Raw genomic sequence first — 21,689 nt, 5'->3', positions numbered from 1 at the left:
GACCCTTTGGGCTCTTGGAGAGGCAGGTCCTCTAGGGAGTGGGGGAGGCCAGGCCAGGGCCCTCAGGAGACTCTGTCCTTGGGGACCTGGGAGGCTGAAGGGGGCTGGGGTGGGAATGGGCAGCCCCCATGACTTTTCCCGTGCAGCCACTGGAGAGGCCAGGCTGCTGCAGCCACCCCAAAAAGCCACGCTCTCTTCTCCTGCCTGGCCCCATGTACTGGGAGACAGGAAGTGCCCTCAGCACCAGCCCTACCCACGCTGCCCCAGGCCCCCAGGATCCTGCTGCCCCAGGCCTTGCCCGGGCAGAGCTGCTTTTCCGGATGCCGATGCACCCTAGCAGGAATTCTCCCCTCACTCCCCACCGCCCCCCGCCCCCCGCCCCCATCTGCCCAGGCATCTGTCCCTTCCCTGGCTCCAGACTTGCCCCAGCCAGTCCCCAAAGGGTTTTCATCCCTACCATGCCAGCACCACCCTCTTCTCCAGGCCACCTGCCTGGAGTCCTTGGTGAATCTTTTGTCCTGTCCAGCATTTACAGAAAGGAAGGCCAGAACCTCGCCCTGCCCTCCTCCCCAGCCTGGAATCGGGAGGAGGGGCTGGCACCCACCCCTGGGTGGGCTTAGCCGCAGGGACAGGAGTGGGTGAGGGGGCTGCCCGAGGGTGGGCCCCGTGGAGAGGCCTGTGAGGCCTTCCAGGGGCACATCGGGGCACATCCAAGGCTGTGCTTCCTGGGGGAGGTGGCATCTGAGCAACTTTCATCCACAAGCATGTTCCTGCTTGTCCTCCCCAACCGCCCTGGCCTTTGTTCCCCAGGAGGGCAGCTGAGCTGGGGCCCTGGCAGCCAGCAGGGGAGGGAGTATGTTGGACAGGGGCTGTGCCTGAAGGCAGGGCCTTCCTAAGTAGCTGAGTAAACAGCATCAGGTGGCCTCAGCCTGGCCCAGGGGACCAGCTGTGTTCTCCCACCCCCTGCAAGGCTGAAGCTGCCACCTTTCAGCTTTTCAGCAGCAGACGCTCCACCCCAAAGCCTGCAGAAGGGATTTTGTGAAGAGGGTCCAGAACCCGTCTACAGAGGACCCCCAGCCAGAGCGGAAAGCTCCTGAGCCAGCTCCCTTGGGTAACGGAGCCAAGCCCCTCTGAAGGCTAAGTGGTAACTGGAATGGGGGGCTCCAGGTTGGCCTGGGACACTGGGCTGGGGGCAGGCCAGAGGCCTCCATGGTGGATGTAGGATCCCTGCTCCCCCAGATGGACTCCCAGAGGCCTGAGCCCAGAGAGGAGGAGGAACAGGAACTGCGGTGGATGGAGCTGGACTCCGAAGAGGCCCTGGGAACCAGGACAGAGGGGCCTAGTGTCTTCCAGGGCTGGGGGCACCTGCTCCAGGCCGTGTGGAGGGGCCCTGCAGGCCTGGTGATGCAGCTGCTGCGGCAAGGGGCCAGCGTGGAGGACAGGTGCACCTGGGCTAGGGGGTGAAGGGGTCCGTTCTCTGGGTGGGGCAGGATGGGGGTCCCAGCATTGGGTGGGTGGAGGAGTCCCTTCTCTGGATGGGGTAGGACGGGGGTCCTAGCGCTGGGTGGGCAGCAGGACGGGGTGGGGCAGGGCGGGGTTCTGGTCAGTGGTCCATCCCCGCGCCGACGCCCTTGCCCCCTCCTCAGGGACCACGCGGGCCGGACCCCGCTCCACTTGGCCGTGCTGCGGGGCCACGCGCCCCTGGTGCGTCTCCTGCTGCAGCGAGGGGCCCCGGTGGGCGCGGTGGACCGGGCGGGGCGCACCGCGCTGCACGAGGCCGCCTGGCACGGGCACTCGCGGGTGGCCGAGCTGCTGCTGCAGCGCGGGGCCTCGGCAGCGGCGCGCTCCGGGACGGGGCTCACGCCGCTGCACTGGGCCGCTGCCCTGGGCCACACGCTGCTGGCCGCGCGCCTGCTGGAGGCTCCGGGCCCGGGACCCGCGGCGGCGGAGGCGGAGGACGCGCGCGGCTGGACGGCGGCGCACTGGGCGGCCGCGGGCGGGCGGCTGGCGGTGCTGGAGCTGCTGGCGGCCGGCGGCGCGGGCCTGGACGGCGCCCTGCTCGTGGCTGCCGCTGCGGGGCGCGGGGCGGCGCTGCGCTTCCTCCTGGCGAGCGGGGCGCGGGTGGACGCCCGGGATGGCGCAGGCGCCACAGCGCTGGGTCTGGCGGCCGCCCTAGGCCGCTCCCAGGTACGTCCCGCCCTTCGCCCGGCAGTGATGGGAGGGGGCGCAGGGCCAGGAGCCCCAGAGACCTGCCCCGGGGGCAGCTGGAGCCGGGCTGGGGGACGGTGTCCGGGCACGAAGGCCCTGAGCGCGTCCCCGGCTGTGCCTCTCCGGTGTAGCCCCGTCCCGTGGAGACCAGGGCAGCACCCGAGGCCCGGGGCTCGGCTTCATGCTGGTGGCATCAACAGACTCTCTGCCAGCGCCCGGCCTGTGCCTGAACCCCCGTTCCCAGGCAGCAGGCAGGGTGATGGCGGCAGATCCTTGGATTTGCTCCAAGGAACCTTAGGGGGAAAAGTGGACGTTTCCAAGCAGGCCAGCCTTGGGTTCTGCCTCACTTACAACATGAGGAAGTGGTGTCAGGAGAGTCAGGCCACTGCGGGGACAGAAGAGGCCTGGGCTGGGCAAACGCCTGGTGGCTCTGCCCCTCGCCTGCCGGGCTGAGGCCGGCCCCTGCTCTTCTCTCCTCTTCTAGGACATTGAGGTGCTGCTGGGCCACGGGGCAGACCCAGGCATTAGGGACAGGCATGGCCGCTCCGCGCTGCACAGGGCTGCTGCTGGGGGACACCTGCCCACCGTCCAGCTGCTGGTCACCCAGGGGGCTAAGGTGGATGCGCAGGACACCCTGGGCCTCACACCCCTGCACCACGCCTCTCGGGAAGGCCACGTGGAGGTTGCCCGCTGCCTCCTGGACAGGGGTGCCCAGGTGGATGCTACCGGCTGGCTCCGAAAGACCCCCCTACACCTGGCTGCAGAGCGAGGGCATGGCCCTACCGTGGGGCTTCTGCTGAGCCGAGGGGCCAGCCCCACCCTGCGGACGCAGTGGGCCAAGGTGGCCCAGATGCCTGAGGGGCACCTGCCCCAGGCGCTGCCTGAACTTGGAGGGGGGCAGAAGGAGTGTGAGGGCACAGAGCCCACGGGCTGAGCCAGACAGCAGGCTCCAGGCTCCACCGCCCCAGCCATTTCCAGGCTCTCTGGCTGAGGCTGCCTGCCTAGAGGGGACATCAGGGGAGAGGCTTCTGGAGGAGAGGGTGGGAGAAAGTGGGGGATGTGGCTTGAGCCGCAGTCACAGGCCTTAGCTGGACCAGGGATGGCCCTCAGCTCCCAGGAGGGCCCACTGACCCTGCAGCTCCAGCCTTCTCCCCACTCTAGCAAAGAATGAGCTGTGGCAATGAGGGAAGAGAGAGACCCTCTCATATTGTTTTATACTCAGTACCTGTTTTAAGAAAAAACAACAAGGAAGTAAAACCAAAGACAGGCAGCCCAGCGCCAGGCCTGAAACCAGGCCTAGGCCTGCCTGGCCTAAACCCAGTAGTTAAAAATCAACTCAAGTTAGAAACCGCTGTTATTCATATTTTCCAGACATTGTATAGAAGAACATTGTGAAACTCCCTGCCCTGTTCTGTTGCTCTCTGACCACCAGTGCATGCAGCCCGTCATGTACCACCTGCTTGCTCAAATCAATCATGACCCTTTCATGTGAAATCTTTAGTGTTGTGAGCCCTTAAAAGGACAGAAATTGTGCACTCGGGGAGCTCGGATTTTAAGGCAGTAGCTTGCCGATGCTCCCAGCTGAATAAAGCCCTTCCTTCTACAACTAGGTGTCTGAGAGGTTTTGTCTGCAGCTCGTCCTGCTACATTTCTTGGTTCCCTGACTGGGAAGTGAGGTAACTGACAGACGACGGAGGCAGCCCCTTAGGTAGCTTAGGCCTGCCCTGTGGAGCGCCCCTGCAGGGGACTCCGGCCAGCCTGAGTGACGCAATCCAAAGAGCGCTCCTGGGTAGGAAATTGCCCCGGTGGAATGCCTCGCCAGAGCAGTGCGTGGCAGGCCCCCGAAGAGGATTAACACCGTGGCTGAACACCAGAAAGTAACTGGCACTTGGAGTCCAGACATCTGAAACTTGGTAAGACTAGTCTTTGGAACTTGCCCCACTCCACCTGAATAGACCCGTGGCCTGATCACCCATGGCGTGCCTGCATTGGCACCTTTGTTCTGGTTTTGACTTGACTTAGATTGGGTGATACTTTGGTTTTGGTTCTGACCTGGCTTGGATTTCTGGATACTCTGATTTTGGTTTTGATTTTGGGTTTGTGTAAACTGCAAAAATGTGTGTGTGCCCTTTTTACCTGTTTTTTGTTTCATGGTGTGCGTGTGGTGTGAGCGTGGTGTTTTGTCTCGAAGAAGCATGGGTCAGGCACAAATAAGCCCACCCCACTAGGAACTATGTTAAAAAAATTTTTTTCAAGAAAGAATTAAAAGCCAGGCGTGGTGGCTCAAGCCTGTAATCCCAGCACTTTGGGAGGCCGAGGCGGGCAGATCACGAGGTCAGGAGATCGAGACCATCCTGGCTAACACGGTGAAACCCCGTCTCTACTAAAAATACAGAAAATTAGCCGGGCGTGTTGGCAGGCGCCTGTAGTCCCAGCTACTCGGGAGGCTGAGGCAGGAGAATGGCGTGAACCCGGGAGGCGGAGCTTGCAGTGAGCCCAGATCACGCCACTGCACTCCAGCCTGGGAGACAGAGCAAGACTCCATCTCAAAAAAAAAAAAAAAGAATTAAAGGGAGATTATGGTGTTACTGTGACCCCAGGAAAACTTAGAACTTTGTGTGAAATAGACTTGTCAGCATTAGAGGTAGTTTGGCCATCAGAAGGAAGCCTGGATGGGTCCCTTGTTTCAAAGGTATGACACAAGGTAACCTGTAAACCAAGGCACCCAGACCAGTTTCTGTACATAGACAGTTACAGCTGGTTTTAGACCCCTTTCCCCCCCACAGTAGTTAAGAGAACAGCAGCATAAGCGGCTGGCAGAGGCAAGGAAAGACCAGCAGAGAGAAAAAGAGTCCATCTATACCAATTCTAAGTTAATTTAGACTAAACAAGGTCTTATTAATAGCAAAGGATAATTGAAATCCCAAACTTACGAGGTTTTCAACAAAAGTGAAGTTTGCTAAAAGTTAACAGTGTAACATGTATTATGGTAACTTCTAATCTTGTGGCCTCAGACGGTCTAGTCCAAAGCCAGAAAAAAAAGTTCGCTTTAAAAAAGAAAAAAAATAAAATAAATAAATAAATAAAAAAGAAAAAAAAAGGGGGAGGCGGAATTTATGTAAAAAGAGTGTTATATGGTAAATTATTGTCCTGAAATAAATTAACTGGTTGTTTAAAAAAAAAAAAAGTTTGTAATAAGGCAGAAAGTTGAGACATGTTGAAGAATTGTCGGCGAAAGTTGTAAAAGAAAAAATGTTATAAAAAATTGATGCAAAAAATGTTGTATAATTTAAAAGTAATAAGCCAGGCCAGGCGCGGTGGCTCACGCTTGTAATCCCAGCACTTTAGGAGGCCGAGGCGGGCGGATCATGAGGTCAGGAGATCCAGACCACGGTGAAACCCCATCTCTACTAAAAATACAAAAAAAAAATTAGCCGGGCGTGGTGGCGGGCGCCTGTAGTCCCAGCTACTCAGAGAGGCTGAGGCAGGAGAATGGCGTGAACCCGGGAGGCGGAGCTTGCAGTGAGCCGAGCTGGCGCCACTGCACTCCAGCCTGGGCGACAGAGCAAGGCTCCGTCTCAAAAAAAAAAAAAAAAGTAATAAGCCCTGAGTACTATTTTTTGTTGTTGTTGTTTGAGACGGAGTCTCGGTTTTTTGCCAGGCTGGAGTGCAATGGCGCAATCTCTGCTCACTGCAAGCTCTGCCTCCCGGGTTCACGCCATTCTCCTGCCTCAGCCTCCCCGAGTAGCTGGGACTACAGGTGCCTGCCACCACACCCGGCTAATTTTTTGTATTTTAAGTAGAGATGGGGTTTCACCGTGTTAGCCAGGATGGTCTCGATCTCCTGACCTCGTGATCTGCCCACCTCGGCGCCCCAAAGTGCTGGGATTACAGGCATGAGTCACCGCACCCAGCCCCTGAGTACTATTAAAAAAAAAAACAAAAAAACAGTTTATGTGCAAGGTGTATAAGAAAAGTAAAATATAACTTTGGTAAAAAAAATTATAAAGGGGCATAAAAATGTGGATTTTTACCTACATTAAAAGGTTAAAAAAATTATTGTTTTAAGAGTTTAAGCAAGTTTTAAAAAGTAAATTGTAAAGAAAATTCTGTGTGTAAACATATTAACTGAAGTTAAAAAGGTATCATCCAGTTTTTCTGTGAACTGGACATTAAAGTGAAAATACAACAGGTTTTTCTTAAAGCATCAACCTGCTCTTTAACAAAAATTATAAAAGGTTAAAAAGAGTCTATAAAATCTTACCTTATGGTCAAACATGAAAAATTGGATAAATATGTCTACAAGGTTTTATTAAAATTAAGTTTAACATTAATAACACACTAATTTAAAGGTAAAATTTAGCTTATCTGGTATAAAAATCATACAAGAAGCATTATTAAATATAAAATGGTGTTTAGCTTTCTTTGGTCTAAAAACTAATAAAAGGCTGGGCGCAGTGGCTCAAGTCTGTAATCCCAGCACTTTGGGAGGCCGAGGCAGGTGGATCACGAGGTCAAGAGATGGAGACCATCCTGGCTAATCTGGTGAAACCTCGTCTCTACTAAAAATACAAAAAAATTAGCCAGGCGTGGTGGCGGGCATCTGTATTCCCAGCTACTTGGGAGGCTGAGGCGGGAGAATGGTGTGAACCCAGGAGGCGGAGCTTGCAGTGAGCCGAGATCTTGCCACTGCACTCCAGCCTGGGCGATGGAGCAAGACTCCATCTCAAAAAATAATAATAATAAAAAATAAAAAATAAAAAAATAAAAACTAATAAAAATAGGTGCTAAAGGAAACATTCATTTTACTAGAGGATCATAGAAGTTTAAGACTTAAAACAAACTTTGGCAATTAAGACAGCATACCAAGATGCAAAATGCCTGGTTGAAATGGATCAGATATTCCATCTCACGTTAAACAAAAGCAATTGTTATGCTTGTGCACATGGCAGGCCAGAGGCCCTGACTGTCCCCCTTCCACTAAAGTGGTCCTCCAGTCGACCAGGCATGGGCTGCACCGTAGCTCTTTTCCAGGATTCTACAGCCTGGAGCAGTAAGTGATGCCAAGCTCTCTCTGCTATATCCCGAAGTCCCTGCGGGTCAGCCCCCGAGGGCCATCCAGCTTCTGTCTCCCAACACTAAGTTCACTTTTTGTCTCTCACGGCAGGGAGGAGACTTAGCATTCCTTGGAGACCTGAAGTGATGTGATGAGCTTAAGAATTTTCGAGAGCTTATCAATCAGTCAGCCCTTGTTCATCCCTGAGTGGATGTGTGGTGGTATTGGGGTGGACCTTTACTGGGCACTCTGCCGAATAACTGGAGTGGTACTTGTGCTTTAGTCTGTTTGGCTACCCTTTTCACCCTGGCATTTCATCAACCAGAGGAGAAAAAAAAAGCAAGACATCGTAAAGAGAGAGAAGCCCCTTATGGGTCTTTCGACTCTCATGTCTATTTAGATGCAACTGGAGCCCCGCAAGGAATACCAGATCAATTTAAAGCTTGAAATCAAATAGTCACAGAATTTAAGTCAATATTTTAGTAGATGACAGTTAATAAAAATGTCGATTAGATAAACTACATCTATTACAACCAACAGCAACGAGCTTTTCATGAGTTTAAAAGAAAAACTCATGTTGGCCCCAGCCCTGAGGCTACCTGACCTGACAAAACTCTTTACACTCTATGTGTCAGAAAGAGAAAAAATGGCAGTTGGAGTTTTAACCCAGACCGTCAGGCCCTGGCCAAGGCCAGTGGCCTATCTCTCAAAACAACTAGACGGGGTTTCCAAAGGCTGGCCCCCATGTCCAAGGGCCCTGGCAGCAATGGCCCTGTTAGCACAAGAAGTAGATAAGCTAACTCTTAGGCAAAACCTAAACATAAAGTCCCCCCATGCTGTGGTGACTTTAGTAAATACCAAAGGACATCATTAGCTAATGAATTCTAGACTAACTAGATACCAAAGCTTGCTCTGTGAAAATCTCCACACAACCATTGAAGTTTGCAACACCCTAAACCCTGCCACCTTGCTCCTGGTATCAGAGAGCTCAGTTAAACATAACTGTGTAGAGGTGTTGGACTCAGCTTATTCTAGCAGGGCCAACCACCGAGACCACCCTTAAACATCAGTAGACTGGGAACTGTACGTGGACGGGAGCAGCCTCGCCAACCCCTGCAAAGTGACTCTGAAGAAGACGACAAGCCCTGCTCCAGTCACACCTGGAAGCTGACTGGTCCACACACGGCCGAAGCATGAGGAAACTCATTGCGGGACTCATTTTCCTTAAAATTTGGACTTGTACAGTAATGACTTCAACTGACCTTCCTCAGACTGAGAACTGTTTCCAGTATATACATCAAGTCACTGAGGGAGGACAAAAGATTGCTATTATTTTATGGTTATTATAAGTGTATCAGGACTCTAAAATAAACTTGTTTGTATAATGCTATTCTATCCAAGGTATGTAGCCCAGGAAATAACCAACCTGATGCATGTTATGACCCATTTTAAGCCTCCCATGATCACAGGACTGGTCCTTTTCTAGGTGACACAAGTAAGGTAATAGCTAGAACAGAAGAAAGAGGGGTCCCTAAAAATGTAACCTTAAAATTTGAGGCTTGTGCCACTATTAATAGTAAGCAGCATGGAATAGGATGTGGTTCTCTAAATTGGAAAAAAAGTTACACAGTAAAAAAAAATAAGTATATCTGTCAAGAATCGTATTTATGTGAGATGTGTCAATACTGCTCTTGTGGCCGGGCGCGGTGGCTCACGCCTGTAATCCCAGCACTTTGGGAGGCCGAGGCGGGCGGATCATGAGGTCAGGAGATTGAGACCATCCTGGCTTACACAGTGAAACCCCGTCTCTACTAAAAATACAAAAAAAAAATTAGCCGGGTGAGGTGGCGGGTGCCTGTAGTCCCAGCTACTTGGGAGGCTGAGGCAGGAGAATGGCGTGAACCCCGGGGGGCGGAACCTGCAGAGAGCCGAGATCGTGCCACTGCACTCCAGACTGGGCGACAGCGAGACTCTGTCTCAAAAAAAAAACAAAAAAACAAAACTGCTCTTGTGTCATTTGGGCTACTTGAAAAGAAGATAAAAAAGATCCTGTTTGGCTCCAAAAAGGAAAAGTCAGCCCCTCCTGCACGAGTGGGAGCTACAATCTTTTAGAATTGATAATCACAAACCCTTCAGACCCAAAGTGGAATAAAAAAAAAAAAGTAACATTAGGCATTGATAGAAAAGGACTAGATCCTAGTGTAAGTATCCTAATAAAAGTAGACGTTCAAAAACGCTCTCCACAACCAATATTTCAGACTTTCTATGATGAACTAAATGTGCTAGTACCTGAGATTCCAGGAAACACTAAAACTTTGTTTTTGCAATTAGCCGAACATGTAGCCCAGTCTCTACAAGTCACCTCATGTTATGTTTGTGGAGGAACCGTAACAGGAGATCAATGGCCATGGGAAGCCCAATAATTAATTCCTACAGACCCAGTTCCTGATGAATTCCCAGCCCAAAAGAACCACCCTGACAATTTTTGGGTTCTAAAAGTCTCAATTATTGGACAGTATTGCATAGCTAGAGAAGGAAAAGGATTCACTCATCCTGTAGGGCGGCTTAGTTGTCTTGGGCAAAAACTGTATAATGGTACCACAAAAACAGTTACATGGTGGAGTTCCAATTACACAGAAAGAAATCCATTCAGTAAATTTCCAAAGTTGCAGATTGTTTGGGCCCACCCAGAATTCCACCGGGACTGGATGGCCCCCACCGGGTTATACTGGATATGTGGACACAGAGCTTATGCTAAGCTGCCTGATCAGTGGACAGGTAGCTGTGTAATTGGCCCCATTAAGCCATCTTTCTTCTTACTGCCCATAAAAACAGGTGAGCTTCTGGGCTTCCCAGTCTATGCTTTGCATGAAAAACGAAGCATAGCCATAGGTGATTAAAAAGATAATGAATGGCCCCCTGAAAGAATCATACAATACTACGGACCTGCCACTTGGGCACAAGATGGCTCATGGGGATATTGAACCCCCATGTACATGCTCAACGAATCATACGGTTACCAGCTGTTTCGAAATTATTACTAATAAAACTGGTCAAGCCTTGGCTGTTCTTGCCCGGCAAGAGACTCTGATGAGAAATGCTATCTATCAAAATAGACTAGCTCTGGACTACTTGCTAGCAGCTGAAGGAGAAGTTTGTGAAAAATTTAACCTTACTAATCGTTGTCTACACAGAGATGATCAGGGCAAGTAGTTGAGAATATAGTTAATGATATAATAAAATTGGCACATGTACACGTTCAAGTGTGGCACGGACTCAATCCAGGAGCCATGTTTAGAAATTAGTTCCCAGCAATAGCAGGATTTAAAACTCTTATAATAAGAGTAATAACAGTTAATAGGAACCTGCTTACTGCTCCCTTGTCTGATACCTGTATTTCTCCAAATGATAAAAAACTTCATCGCTACCTTAGTTCACCAAAATGCTTCAGCACAAGTGTACCATATGAATCACTATCAATCTATTGCACAAAAAGACCTAAGTAGCAAAAATAAGAGTGAGAACTCCCACTAATAAAAAGTGAGAGTCTCAAAGGGGAGAATGAGGGGAGAGACCCTCTCATATTGTTTTATACTCAGTACCTGTTTTAAGAAAAAATAAGGAAGTAAAACCAAAGACAGCCCAGCGCCAGGCCCGAAACCAGGCCTGGGCCTGCCTGGCCTAAACCCAGTAGTTAAAAAATCAACTCATAACTTAGAAACCGCTGTTATTCATAGATTCCAGACATTGTATATAAGAACATTGTGAAACTCCCTGCCCTGTTCTGTTTCTCTCTGACCACCGGTGCATGCAGCCCCTGTCACGTACCACCTGCTTCCTCAAATCAGTCACGACCCTTTCACATGAAATCTTTTTTTTTTTTTTTTTTTTTTTTGAAAAGAGTCTGGCTCTAGGCCGGGCGCGGTGGCTCACTCTTGTAATCCCAGCACTTTGGGAGGCCGAGGCGGGCGGATCACGAGGTCAGGAGATCGAGACCACGGTGAAACCCCGTCTCTACTAAAAATACAAAAAAAACCCGGGTGTGCTGGCGGGCGCCTGTAGTCCCAGCTACTCGGAGAGGCTGAGGCAGGAGAATGGCGTGAACCCGGGAGGCGGAGCTTGCAGTGAGCCGAGATTGCGCCACTGCACTCCAGCCTGGGCGACAGACCGAGACTCCATCTCAAAAAAAAAAAAAAAAAAAAGAAAAGAGTCTGGCTCTGTCGCCCAGGCTAGAGTGCAGTGGCGCGATCTCGGCTCACTGCAAGCTCCGCCTCCCGGGCTCATGCCATTCTCCTGCCTCAGCCTCCCGGTAGCTGGGACTACAGGCGCCCGCCAGCACACCCGGGTTTTTTTTGTATTTTTAGTAGAGACAGTGTTTCACAGTGTTAGCCAGGATGGTCTCGATCTCCTGACCTCATGATCTGCCTGCCTCGGCCTCCCAAAGTGCTCAGATTACAGGCGTGAGCCACTGCACCCCACCTCATGTGAAATCTTTAGTGTTGTGAGCCCTTAAAAGGGACAGAAATTGTGCACTCAGGGAGCTCGGATTTTAAGGCAGTAGCTTGCTGATGCTCCCAGCTAAATAAAGCCCTTCCTTCTACAACTCGATGTCTGAGAAGTTTTGTCTGCGGCTCGTCCTGCTGCAGCAACTGATGCGACTGAATCCTGATGACGGACGGCGGCATGGACCTGGAACCTGGACGGACCTGGAATCTGGGACCTGGACTGCACCTCTGTCTTCTCTTCCTTCCCTCTGTCTGCACACCGCTGGGGCGCCCTTTTCAGTTGCTCTCTGTAGGCTGGGGTGTTCCAACTGTGTTTTCTTAGATTTGTATATGTCACTTTGACAACCATGAATTACATGGCCAAACTTATGGCCACGGCTCTTCTCCTCCCCACTTCCATCCAGAGCCCGTGCCCAGACCCACCTCCTCATCTAACTCCTGCACAAGCCAATACGTCCCCTGCCGAGTCGCCCAGGGCCAGGAACAGGCAACCAGGACAGCCCCTGTGCACCAAGGCCAGATGGCATTTTTCCTTTTTTTTTTTTTTTTGAGGCAGAGTCTGGCTTTGTCCCCCAGGCTGGAGTGCAGTGGCGCCATCTCAGCTCACTGCAAGCTCCGCCTCCCGGGTTCACATCATTCTCCTGCTTCAGCCTCCCGAGTAGCTGGGACTACAGGCGTCCGCCACCACGCCTAATTAATTTTTTGTACTTTTTTTTTTTTTTTTGAGACGGAGTCTCGCTCTGTCGCCCAGGCTGGAGTGCAGTGGCGCGACCTCGGCTCACCGCCTGCTCCACCTTCCGGGTTCACGCCATTCTCCTGCCTCAGTAGCTGGGACTACAGGCGCCTGCCACCGCGCCTGGCTAATTTTTTGTATTTTTAGTAGAGACGGGGTTTCACTGTGTTAGCCAGGATGGTCTCGATCTCCTAACCTCGTGATCCACCCGTCTCGGCCTCCCAAAGTGCTGGGATTACAGGCGTGAGCCACCATGCCCCGTCAAGATGGCATTTTTCAAGTCGGCCCATTCTGAGCTGCTCACCCCGCCCTTCCTGCAGTTCCCACAGAATCCCCAGCCAAGGCTCTAGCCTTAGCTTTCTCCCCTCTCTCTGCCTCCTGACAAAACACGGGGGCTTCTCATGTCACCCTGCATAGAGTGTGTCCCCATCGCTAAGGAAATGCAAGTAATAAAAATCTCCAACATCAGCTTCTCTGTGTCTCCACTCAGTCATGTCCATAAACTGAAAATCCTGCAGGTAGGCCAGTTGTGTCTGTAATCCCAGCACTTTGGGAGGCCAGTTTTGAGACCAGCCTGGGCAACATGGTGTAAACTCCGTTTCTACCAAAAATACAATTGGCCAGGCATGCACTTGTGGTCCAGCTACTCAGGAGGCTGAGGTGGGAAGATCACTCAAGCTCAGGAGGCAGAGGCTGCAATGAGCCGACATCGCGCCACTGTACTCCAGACTGGGTGACAGTGAGACTTCATCTGAAAAAGAAAAGTATAGTTTTTCTTCTTCTTCTTGTTTTTTGAGACGAGGTCTTCATCTGTCACCCAGGCTAGAGTGCAGTGGTGCGATCTTGGCTCACTGCAGCCTCGGCCTCCCGCGTTCAAGCAATTCTCCCACCTCAGCTGGGATTACTGGGGCCCGCCACCACGCCCGGCTACTTTTTGCATTTTTAGTAGAGATGGGGTTTCACCATGTTGGCCAGGCTGGTCTTGAATTTCTGACCTCAGGTGATCCACCTGCCTTGGCCTCCCAAAGTGTTGTGCAGAGCCACTGCACCCGACCTCCTCTTCTTTTTTTTTTCTTTGAGATGTGAGTTTTGCTCGGTTCCCAGGCTGGAGTGCAATGAATGGCGGGATCTTGGCTCACTGCAAACTCTGCCTTCCAGGTTCAAGCGATTCTCCTGCCTCAGCCTCCTGAGTAGTTGACCATGTTGGTCAGCGTGGTCATTTAAGGTCAAGAGTTCGAGACCAGCCTGGCCAACATTATGAAATCCCGTCTCTACTAAAAATACAAAAATTAGCTGGGCGTGGCAGTGCACACCTGTAATCCCAGATACTCGGGAGGCTGAGGCAGGAGAATAGCTTGAACCGGAGGGGCAGAGGTTGCAGTCAGCCGAGATCGCACCTTTGTGCTCTAGCCTGGGCGACCGAGCAAAACTCCGTCTCAAAAACAGGAAAAAAAAAACACACAAAAAAACAGACACAACAAATGCAGTGCGTTACCCTGGACTGAATCCTCAACAGGGAAAAAAAGGTATAAAAGACATTTGAGGCGAGTTAAATCTGGACTGTGGGCTGGGTCCGGATTTTGATCATTGTACCGTGCGGTTCTTAAGAGTAAATACACAGCAAAATGTTTAGGTTATCTCCAACTTCTCAAACGGTTCAGGAAAAAAATCCAGTATGTTTATATTTATAGAGAGAATGACTCAAAAATGGAGCAAAACGTAAACAGTAGGTGAACTTGGTTCAAGAGTATTAAACAAATGAAGCAAATGAAAACAACTGGCACATTTTGGTAGCGAACACTGGGGAGTTTTCCTTGTACTAGTATTCCAACTTTTCCATGATTTAAAAAATATCCAGTATAATAAAATGTTATAAAGAAACTGCATACCTCCCACCAATGTTTCGGTAATATAGCAGAAATATAAAACTACACATAATGTAAAACTTTTTTTTTTTTTTGGGACAGACTCTGGCTCTGTTGCCCAGGCTGTTGTGTGGTGGTGCAATCTGAGCTCACTGCAGCCTCCACCTCCAGAGCTCAGAAGAGCCTCCCGTCTCGGCCTCCTGAGTAGCTGGGACCTCAGGCGCGCGCCACCACCGCTGCCGGCTAATTTTTAAAAAATTTTTTGTAGAGATGGGGGTCTCACTATGTTGCCCAGGATGGTCTTGAACGCCTGGACTCAAGTGTTCCTCCCCGCTCGGCCTCCGAAAGTGCTGGGATTACAGTCATCGGCAGCACAGCGGTCACATTTACCATTTCGAAGCTTAGAATTTCCAGGGCGGGCGCGGTGGCTCAGGCCTGTAATCCCAGCAGAGGCCAGGACTCCGAGAGCAGCCTGGCCAACGCAGGAAGACCCCCCCGCTACAAAAAACACAAAAAATTAGCCGGGCGTGGCGGCGCGGGCCTGACGTCCCAGCTACAAGGGAGGCAGAGGCCGCGGCGAGCCGAGGTCGGGCCGCTGCACCCCAGCCAGGGCGACCGGGTGAGACCCCGTCTCAAAATGAGTAAGTAAACAAAGTGCAGGGTTCAGAGGCAACGGGCACTTTCACAGCGATACGACTATCTCCACCTCGGTTCCTGAATATCCTCGTGGCCCTAGAGGGCGGCCTGGCCCTCCCCGCCCGCGCCGCGCCCGCGCTTCCCGGCCGCGGCGCCCCCGACCCGGGTCCGCTGCCCTCACGGCGCCCTCGGAACCACAGCTGCGGCCTGGGCCGTGCTCCGGGACGGCCCGCGCTGCGCTGCTGTTTATCCATCGTCCGTGGATGACCACGGGCGCTGCGGCCTCGTTCTCCTCAGTCCCCGCCGCGGCCCCACATCCGTTCCCCACCACGCGCCACCACCGCGAGTTCAGAGGCGCAGCCGGGCACCCGGGGGCTGACGGGAGGCGACCTTCGCCCCGGAAGTCATCGCAGGCGCTGACCCGGAAGCGCTCGTGACCGCCATTTCCGACCCGGGCAAGATGGCAGCGGCGCGGTGCGTGCGTTGAGTATCCGGCACGCCGGCCTGCAGGCGCCATGGTCTTCCTCACTGCGCAGCTCTGGCTGCGGAATCGCGTCACCGACCGCTACTTTCGGATCCAGGAGGTGCTGAAGCACGCCAGGGTGAGTGCCGGCCGCCCGGCCTGGGCACTGGGCGCCCGGGGGGATCCCGCGGGCCAAGGGGCGGCCGGCGCGGGCCCCGCTGACAACCCTGGTTTCCCGTTTTCTGACCCAGCACTTCCGGGGGAGGAAAAACCGGTGCTACAGGTTGGCGGTCAGAACCGTGATTCGAGCCTTTGTGAAATGCACCAAAGCCCGATACCTGAAGAAGAAGAACATGAGGACCGTAAGCGTGAACCAGGGACACCCGCCGGCCAGCGCGCTCGCTGCCCCTGCGTCTCTGCCCCGCGACCCAGCGAGTGTGCAGCCGCCTGGCCACCCTCAGCTCCTTGCTTTCTTGCTTTCATACCTCGCTTCGAAACTCCGACAAATTATGTCGCCCCGCAGGCAGACTGTGGGACGTCCGTTCTCCCGCCGCCCCCACTGTCACCCCCTGCTCCAGCCCCTCGCCCGTGCCACTGCAGAGCCGCCTTGCCACTCTCCCTGCGTCGCCAGCCACCGCCCTAGTTGCTGCTGCTCTCATCTCCCCTCCGGTGGCTTCCCTTCCCTCTGGCAGCTGAAGTCAACCCAGCCCCTTGCCCACCCTCCAGGGCCACTATCTGCTGCCCTAGTGCTCCTCGAAGAGACCACGCTGCTGGCAAGCTCTGCACACCCGGAACCCCCCCGCATCTCTGAGAGGCTGGCACCTCCACTCTGTCCACGCGCCACCTCATTACTGCGCCTCACCACTCCCGCCTCAGCCTCATGAACCTAGCATCTAACGTACCCCCTTTTTTTTTTCTTACCCCGAGACGGAGTCTCGCTCTGTCGCCCAGGCGGGAGTGCAATGGCGCGATCTAGACTCAGTGCAATCTCCGCCTCCCGGGTTCAAGCGATTTTCCCGCCCCAGTCTCCCGAGTAACTGGGACTGCAGGTGTGCGCCACCAAGCTAATTTTTGTATTTTTAGTAGAGACTGGGTTCCGCCATGTTGACCATGCTGGTCTCGAACTCCTGATCTGAAATGATCTGCCTGCCTGCCTTGCCCTCCTAAAGTGCTGGGATTACAGGCGTGAGCCACCGCGCCCAGCCGGGTTTTTGCTGATTTTAATTTTGAAACAGGGTCTTGATTTCGCTCAGGCCAGAGTGTGATGGGACCATCATAGCTCACTGACTTTGCCATTTACCTTTAGAAAAATATTCTTTAGATCAACGAGAGGCTTTGCTGGGACATAAGATCCAGAAGTCATTTTTAAGTATCTCCATGTTTTCTTATTTCAGCTCTGGATTAATCGAATTACAGCTGCTAGCCAGGAACATGGACTGAAGTATCCAGCGCTCATTGGCAATTTAGTTAAGGTATGGGTGAGCATGTGGGCCCCGCTGAAATTCTGGACATCTGCAGAAACCATCATGAGGGGTGTGCGGTGCCTCCTGTAGTCCCAGCTAATCAGGAGGCTGAGGCCAGAGGATCCCTGGGGACTGACTTCTGGGCTGTAGTTTCCTATGCTGATGGGGTGTCCATGTTAAGTTTGGTATCAATATGGTGACCTCTTGGGAGCAGGAGACCACCACGTTGCCTAAGGAGGGGTGAACCAGCCCAGGCTGGAAACGGAGCAGGTCACAATTCCCATGTGGATGAGTGATGGGACTGTGCCTAGGAATAGTGCCAGCAACAGCCTGGGCAACATAGTGAGACCACTCTCTACAAAAAAATGCTGGGTGTGGTGGTACAGACCTGTAGTGTCAGCTACTGAGGAGTCTGAAGCAGGAGGATCATTTTGAGACCCCAGGAGTTTGAAGCTGCAGTGAGCTATGATGGTACCACTGCATTCCACCCTAGGTGAGAGCAAGACCCCGTCTGACAAGAGTAAAGAAAGCCATGGCTGGGCGGGGTGGCTCACGCCTGTGATCCCAGCACTTTGGGAAGCTGAGGTGGGCAGGAGATGGAGACTAGCCTGGTCAACGTGGTGAAAGTCTGTCTCTACTAAAAATACAAAAAATTAGCAGGTGTGGTGGCGGGCACCTAGAATTCCAGCTACTCTGGAGGCTGAGGCAGAATTGCTTGAATTTGGGAGGCGGAGGCTGCAGTGAGCCGAGATCACGCCATTGCACTCCAGTCTGGGCAACAGAGCAAGACTCCATCTCTAAAAGTAAATAAATAAACCCTCCCATCAGACCTGGCACAGCCCGGTAGTGGTCCATGCGGCAGAGATGAGGGGTGCCACTCCAGCTGCACTCTGTCTTGGTGTGGGGTTCTGGCAGGTCTGGGAGCTTACCACACTGGTTGACAGCAGAGCAGAATTGGAAACAAGGCACGTGTTTCTGGGATGTAAGTCCTGATGTTTCCCCATTAAGAAAAAAAGAGGCCGGGCGTGGTGGCTCACACCTGTAATCCCAACGCTTTGGAAGGCCGAGGCGGGCAGATCATGAGGTCAGGATATCGAGACCATCCTGGCTAACAGGTGAAACCCTGTCTCTACTAAAAATACGAAAAATTAGCCGGGCATGGTGGCCGGCGCCTCTAGTCCCAGCTGCTCAGGAGGCTAAGGCAGGAGAATCGCTTGAATTTGGGAGGCAGAGGCTGCTGTCAGCCGAGTTCACGCCACTGCACTCCAGCCTGAGCGACAGAGTGAGACTCTGTCTCAAAAAAAAGTGTAGAAAAACTTGACTTTAACTTCAAAGTTTAATTTAAAGTTTAAACAATGAGGCTGGGTGCTGTGGCTCAAACTTGTAATCCCAGTACTTTGAGGCAGAGGCAGAGGTGGGCTGATAACCTGATGTCAGGAGTTCGAGACCAGCCTGGCCAATGTGGTAAAACCCTGTCTCTATTAAAAATACAAAATTAGCCAGGCGTGGTGGTGGCATGCGCCTGTAATCCCAGCTCTACTCGGGAGGCTGAGGCAGGAGATTGGGTTGAATCCAGAAAGCAGAAGTTGCAGTGAGCTGAGATGACACCAGTGTACTCCAGCCTGGGGGACAGTTTGAGACTCTGTCTCAACAACAACAAAAACTTTTAATAATGATTTCTGATGACAGCAGGTGAAATAGGAACTTACAGAAAGGAAGGGGAATGTTTTGGAGTGAATGGATGGTTTATGCAAGTGTAGCAAAATCTTGGTGATACTGAATCTGGTCATTATGCTCATCCCTCTGCTTTTGTGTACGTTATTTCCTAAAAGGTTGAGGGGTGGGCATTTTGCAGAAGGCAGTCTTTGGTGCTTTACAAAGATCTTCAGGGTAGGCTTAGGAGGTTTGACTTTCCCATTTTACTCAGGGAACTGTAGTTAAGAAAGGAGACAGACTTGGCCGGGCGTGGTGGCTCACGCCTGTAATCCCAGCACTTTGGGAGGCTGAGGCGGGTGGATCACGAGGTCAGGAGATCGAGACCATCCTGGCTAACACGGTGAAACCCCGTCTCTACTAAAAATACAAAAAATTAGCCGGGTGCGGTGGCGGGCGCCTGTAGTCCCAGCTACTTGTGAGGCTGAAGCAGGAGAATGGCACGGACCCAGGAGGCGGAGCTTGCAGTGAGCTGAGATTGTGCCACTGCACTCCAGCCTGGGCGACACAGTGAGACTCTGTCTTAAAAAAAAAGAAAGGAGACAGACTTCGCACAAAGCATACAGGTCACAGGTAGTACAAAATGCCCACCCCTCAACCTTTTAGGAAATAACGTACACAAAAGCAGAGAGACGAGCATAATGACCAGATTCAGTATCACCAAGATTTTGCTACACTTGCATAAACCATCCATTCACTCCACAACATTCCCCTTCCTTTCTGTAAGTTCCTATTTCACCTGCTGTCATCAGAAATCATTATTAAAACTTTTTGTTGTTGTTGAGACAGAGTCTCAAACTGTCCCCCAGGCTGGAGTACACTGGTGTCATCTCAGCTCACTTTGTCCTTGGTAGCCGGACCCTAAGTCTCACTCTGTTGCTCAGACTGGAGTGCAGTGGCACAATCTTGGCTCACTGCAAGCTCCGCCTCCCGGGTTCACACCCTTCTCCTGCCTCAGCCTCCTGAGTAGCTGAGACTACAGGTGACCACCACCACGCCCAGCTAATTTTTTTGTATTTTTGGTAGAGACAGGGTTTTACCATGTTAGCCAGGATGGTCTTGATTTCCTGACCTGGTGATCTGCCTGCCTCAGCCTCCCAAAGTGCTCAGATTACAGGCGTGAGCCACCGCGCTCGGCCTTGTGGTTTTTTTTCTTGTATTTTTTAGTACAGATGGGGTTTCCCCATGTTGGTCAGACTAGTCTCGAACTTCCGACCTCAGGTGACCTGCCTGCCTTGTCCTCCCAAAGTGCTGAGATTACAAGTGAGACACCATGCCCGGCCTTGGTAGCTGAGTTTAATGCTCAGAGACTGGCCCCCTTCTTTTCTGCTCCTTAAACTCTGGCATTGTTCACTAGCTTCTGAAATCATCTTCAGTTCTTAGCTCTAGAGACAGCCCCCACTTTCTGCTCCTTAAACTCTGGCATTGTTCACTAGCTTCTGAAATCTTCCGTGGTTCTTGTGGGCACTTCCAAGTTGGCTTAAAGGGTTACCCTAGGCCAGCAGTCAGCTCAGTCAGGGTGGTGACCAAGGACCCTGAACAAGGTGTTTGGTTCCCTGGGCTGACATCTGGACTGGACTCTAGCCTGCCTGCAGACTCCACAGGTGCCTCCCTCACCCTTGTCCACATTTATCCTTCAGTATCCTGCCTGGAAGTCCTCTGCTGTGCCACCCAGATAGGATTCTCCTAGGCCTTCCCTTCCCCCAGGCGAGTGTGCAGCTGGGTTCTTCCTGAGCCAGCGCCGTGACCACGCAGAGCCAGAGTGTGTGTCTCACACTGACTGCAGGTTCTGATTCATTCTTTTCCCAGTGCCAGGTGGAGCTCAACAGGAAAGTCCTAGCGGATCTGGCCATCTACGAACCAAAGACTTTTAAGTCTTTGGCTGCCTTGGCCAATAGGAGGCGACACGAAGGATTTGCTGCTGCCTTGGGGGATGGGAAGGAACCTGAAGGCATTTTTTCCAGAGTGGTGCAGTACCACTGAGGACTGTTGCTGTGTTGATTAGGAAAAGATACAGAGTAATTTGCAGTTTGTTTGATTTGTACTTTTGTTTAGCTACATCCCAATAACAGACATGAGGGAAGGCCCCGTCTCTCTGGGACAGAGCCTCACAGATGAAGTCCTTGTTTTGTGTGAATGAAACTCAAACACTCTTCAGTTTTTAGAGTCATTTTCTGGTATCAAGCGAGCACACTAAGGAGCACATCCTGCTTCCAAGGCTGCTGCCTTCTGTACACGGTGGGGGATCCCCACCCTGGCTCCCCTCAAGGGCTGCGTGCACAGTGCCCACTTTCCAGTTCCCTGACCCACCCTGAGACCCTACTCCATTCTGCTCAGGGCTGACCTCAGACATCCCCTGTGGCTCAGCTCTGCCACCACTCAGAACACCAGCCTCAGCTTCCCTATGTCCCCCAGATTCAGCAGCCCAGCGGGGGGGAAATGCTCCCACATCAGGTGGGTGGTGGCCTGGTCCCTGCAGGCTGGACTGGCTTTTCAGCCATCTCCAGGAAGCAACACCTAACAGACAACTGTCCCTTAACCCCAAGGGTGATGCACACTTCTCCCCTGGTCTTTCTGCCCCAGTAAGGCTCTTGAGACGCTGGTTATCAGCCACTGTCTGCCTCCTGATGCCCCCTACATTTACACAGCAATGCACAGACCCCTGCCGCAACCTGCTTGTCTTGCTGACGCTGCCGTAGGAGCGCCTAAACTGAGTGCCCATCTCCCCTCCAAAGGCAGCTGGCTTGCATCCTGTGGGAACATGCCCTTCACCCTTTGCCAGCAGTTGCTGGGGAGTCTTTCTGGCCCTTTTCTCAGACTCACCACTTACCTCCAACCTGCACAATCAGCATCCTGGCCACGTGCTAGAGATGGCTTCAGGCTGACCACTCCATCCTCACTGCAGGCCTTCATTCTTTCTGGCTACCATTACTGCATGGCCTCCTAAGAGGTCCCTCTCCTGGCCCTTGTCACTGTGCTTGATGACGGCCACTACGCCCTAAGCCTTTGGAGGCCAGGGACCAAGTCTCGTTCACTGTCCTTTCCGC

At 52.5% G+C, this 21,689-nt stretch overlaps 2 protein-coding genes across 5 annotated transcripts; both read left to right on the top strand.

Annotated features, from left to right (window-relative positions):
• Positions 1 to 992: 992 nt before the first annotated feature.
• ANKRD65 (ankyrin repeat domain 65) lies at positions 993 to 3,814 on the top strand. Of its 4 annotated transcripts, none has more exons than XM_030805940.1 (4): positions 993 to 1,144; positions 1,240 to 1,442; positions 1,647 to 2,187; positions 2,693 to 3,814. In XM_030805940.1, the coding sequence occupies exons 2-4, from the start codon at positions 1,240 to 1,242 to the stop codon at positions 3,140 to 3,142; spliced, it is 1,194 nt and encodes a 397-aa protein (XP_030661800.1). In that variant the 5' UTR covers positions 993 to 1,144; the 3' UTR covers positions 3,143 to 3,814. The 4 variants fall into 4 exon arrangements, with proteins under 4 accessions (XP_030661800.1, XP_030661799.1, XP_030661801.1 ...); XM_030805939.1 differs by having other exon boundaries at positions 1,223 to 1,442; XM_030805938.1 differs by lacking the exon at positions 993 to 1,144 and having other exon boundaries at positions 1,169 to 1,442.
• An 11,608-nt stretch (positions 3,815 to 15,422) lies between these two features.
• Positions 15,423 to 20,799, top strand: MRPL20 (mitochondrial ribosomal protein L20). The gene is made up of 4 exons (XM_030805937.1): positions 15,423 to 15,605; positions 15,718 to 15,828; positions 16,861 to 16,938; positions 20,452 to 20,799. Exons 1-4 carry the CDS (start codon positions 15,519 to 15,521, stop codon positions 20,623 to 20,625), a joined length of 450 nt encoding a protein of 149 aa, XP_030661797.1. The 5' UTR covers positions 15,423 to 15,518; the 3' UTR covers positions 20,626 to 20,799.
• The last annotated feature ends 890 nt before the right edge of the window (positions 20,800 to 21,689 follow it).

This window comes from Nomascus leucogenys, chromosome 24, assembly GCF_006542625.1.
Source record: "Nomascus leucogenys isolate Asia chromosome 24, Asia_NLE_v1, whole genome shotgun sequence".
NCBI classification, from domain to species: domain Eukaryota; kingdom Metazoa; phylum Chordata; class Mammalia; order Primates; family Hylobatidae; genus Nomascus; species Nomascus leucogenys.
Note: the sequence above shows the minus strand (reverse complement) of the source record. Positions and strands in the feature narration are given on the sequence as shown.

Bases quoted from the DNA above. Each gene is read 5' to 3' on its own strand.
- ANKRD65 (XM_030805938.1), top strand. From the start codon at position 1,210: ATGGTGGATGTAGGATCCCTGCTCCCCCAGATGGACTCCCAGAGGCCT. The intron at 1,443-1,646 runs GTGCACCTGGGC...CCCCCTCCTCAG, and splicing joins GGGGCCAGCGTGGAGGACAG to GGACCACGCGGGCCGGACCC. The intron at 2,188-2,692 runs GTACGTCCCGCC...CTCCTCTTCTAG, and splicing joins CCGCCCTAGGCCGCTCCCAG to GACATTGAGGTGCTGCTGGG.
- MRPL20 (XM_030805937.1), top strand. From the start codon at position 15,519: ATGGTCTTCCTCACTGCGCAGCTCTGGCTGCGGAATCGCGTCACCGAC. The intron at 15,606-15,717 runs GTGAGTGCCGGC...TTTCTGACCCAG, and splicing joins AGGTGCTGAAGCACGCCAGG to CACTTCCGGGGGAGGAAAAA. The intron at 16,939-20,451 runs GTATGGGTGAGC...TTCTTTTCCCAG, and splicing joins TCATTGGCAATTTAGTTAAG to TGCCAGGTGGAGCTCAACAG.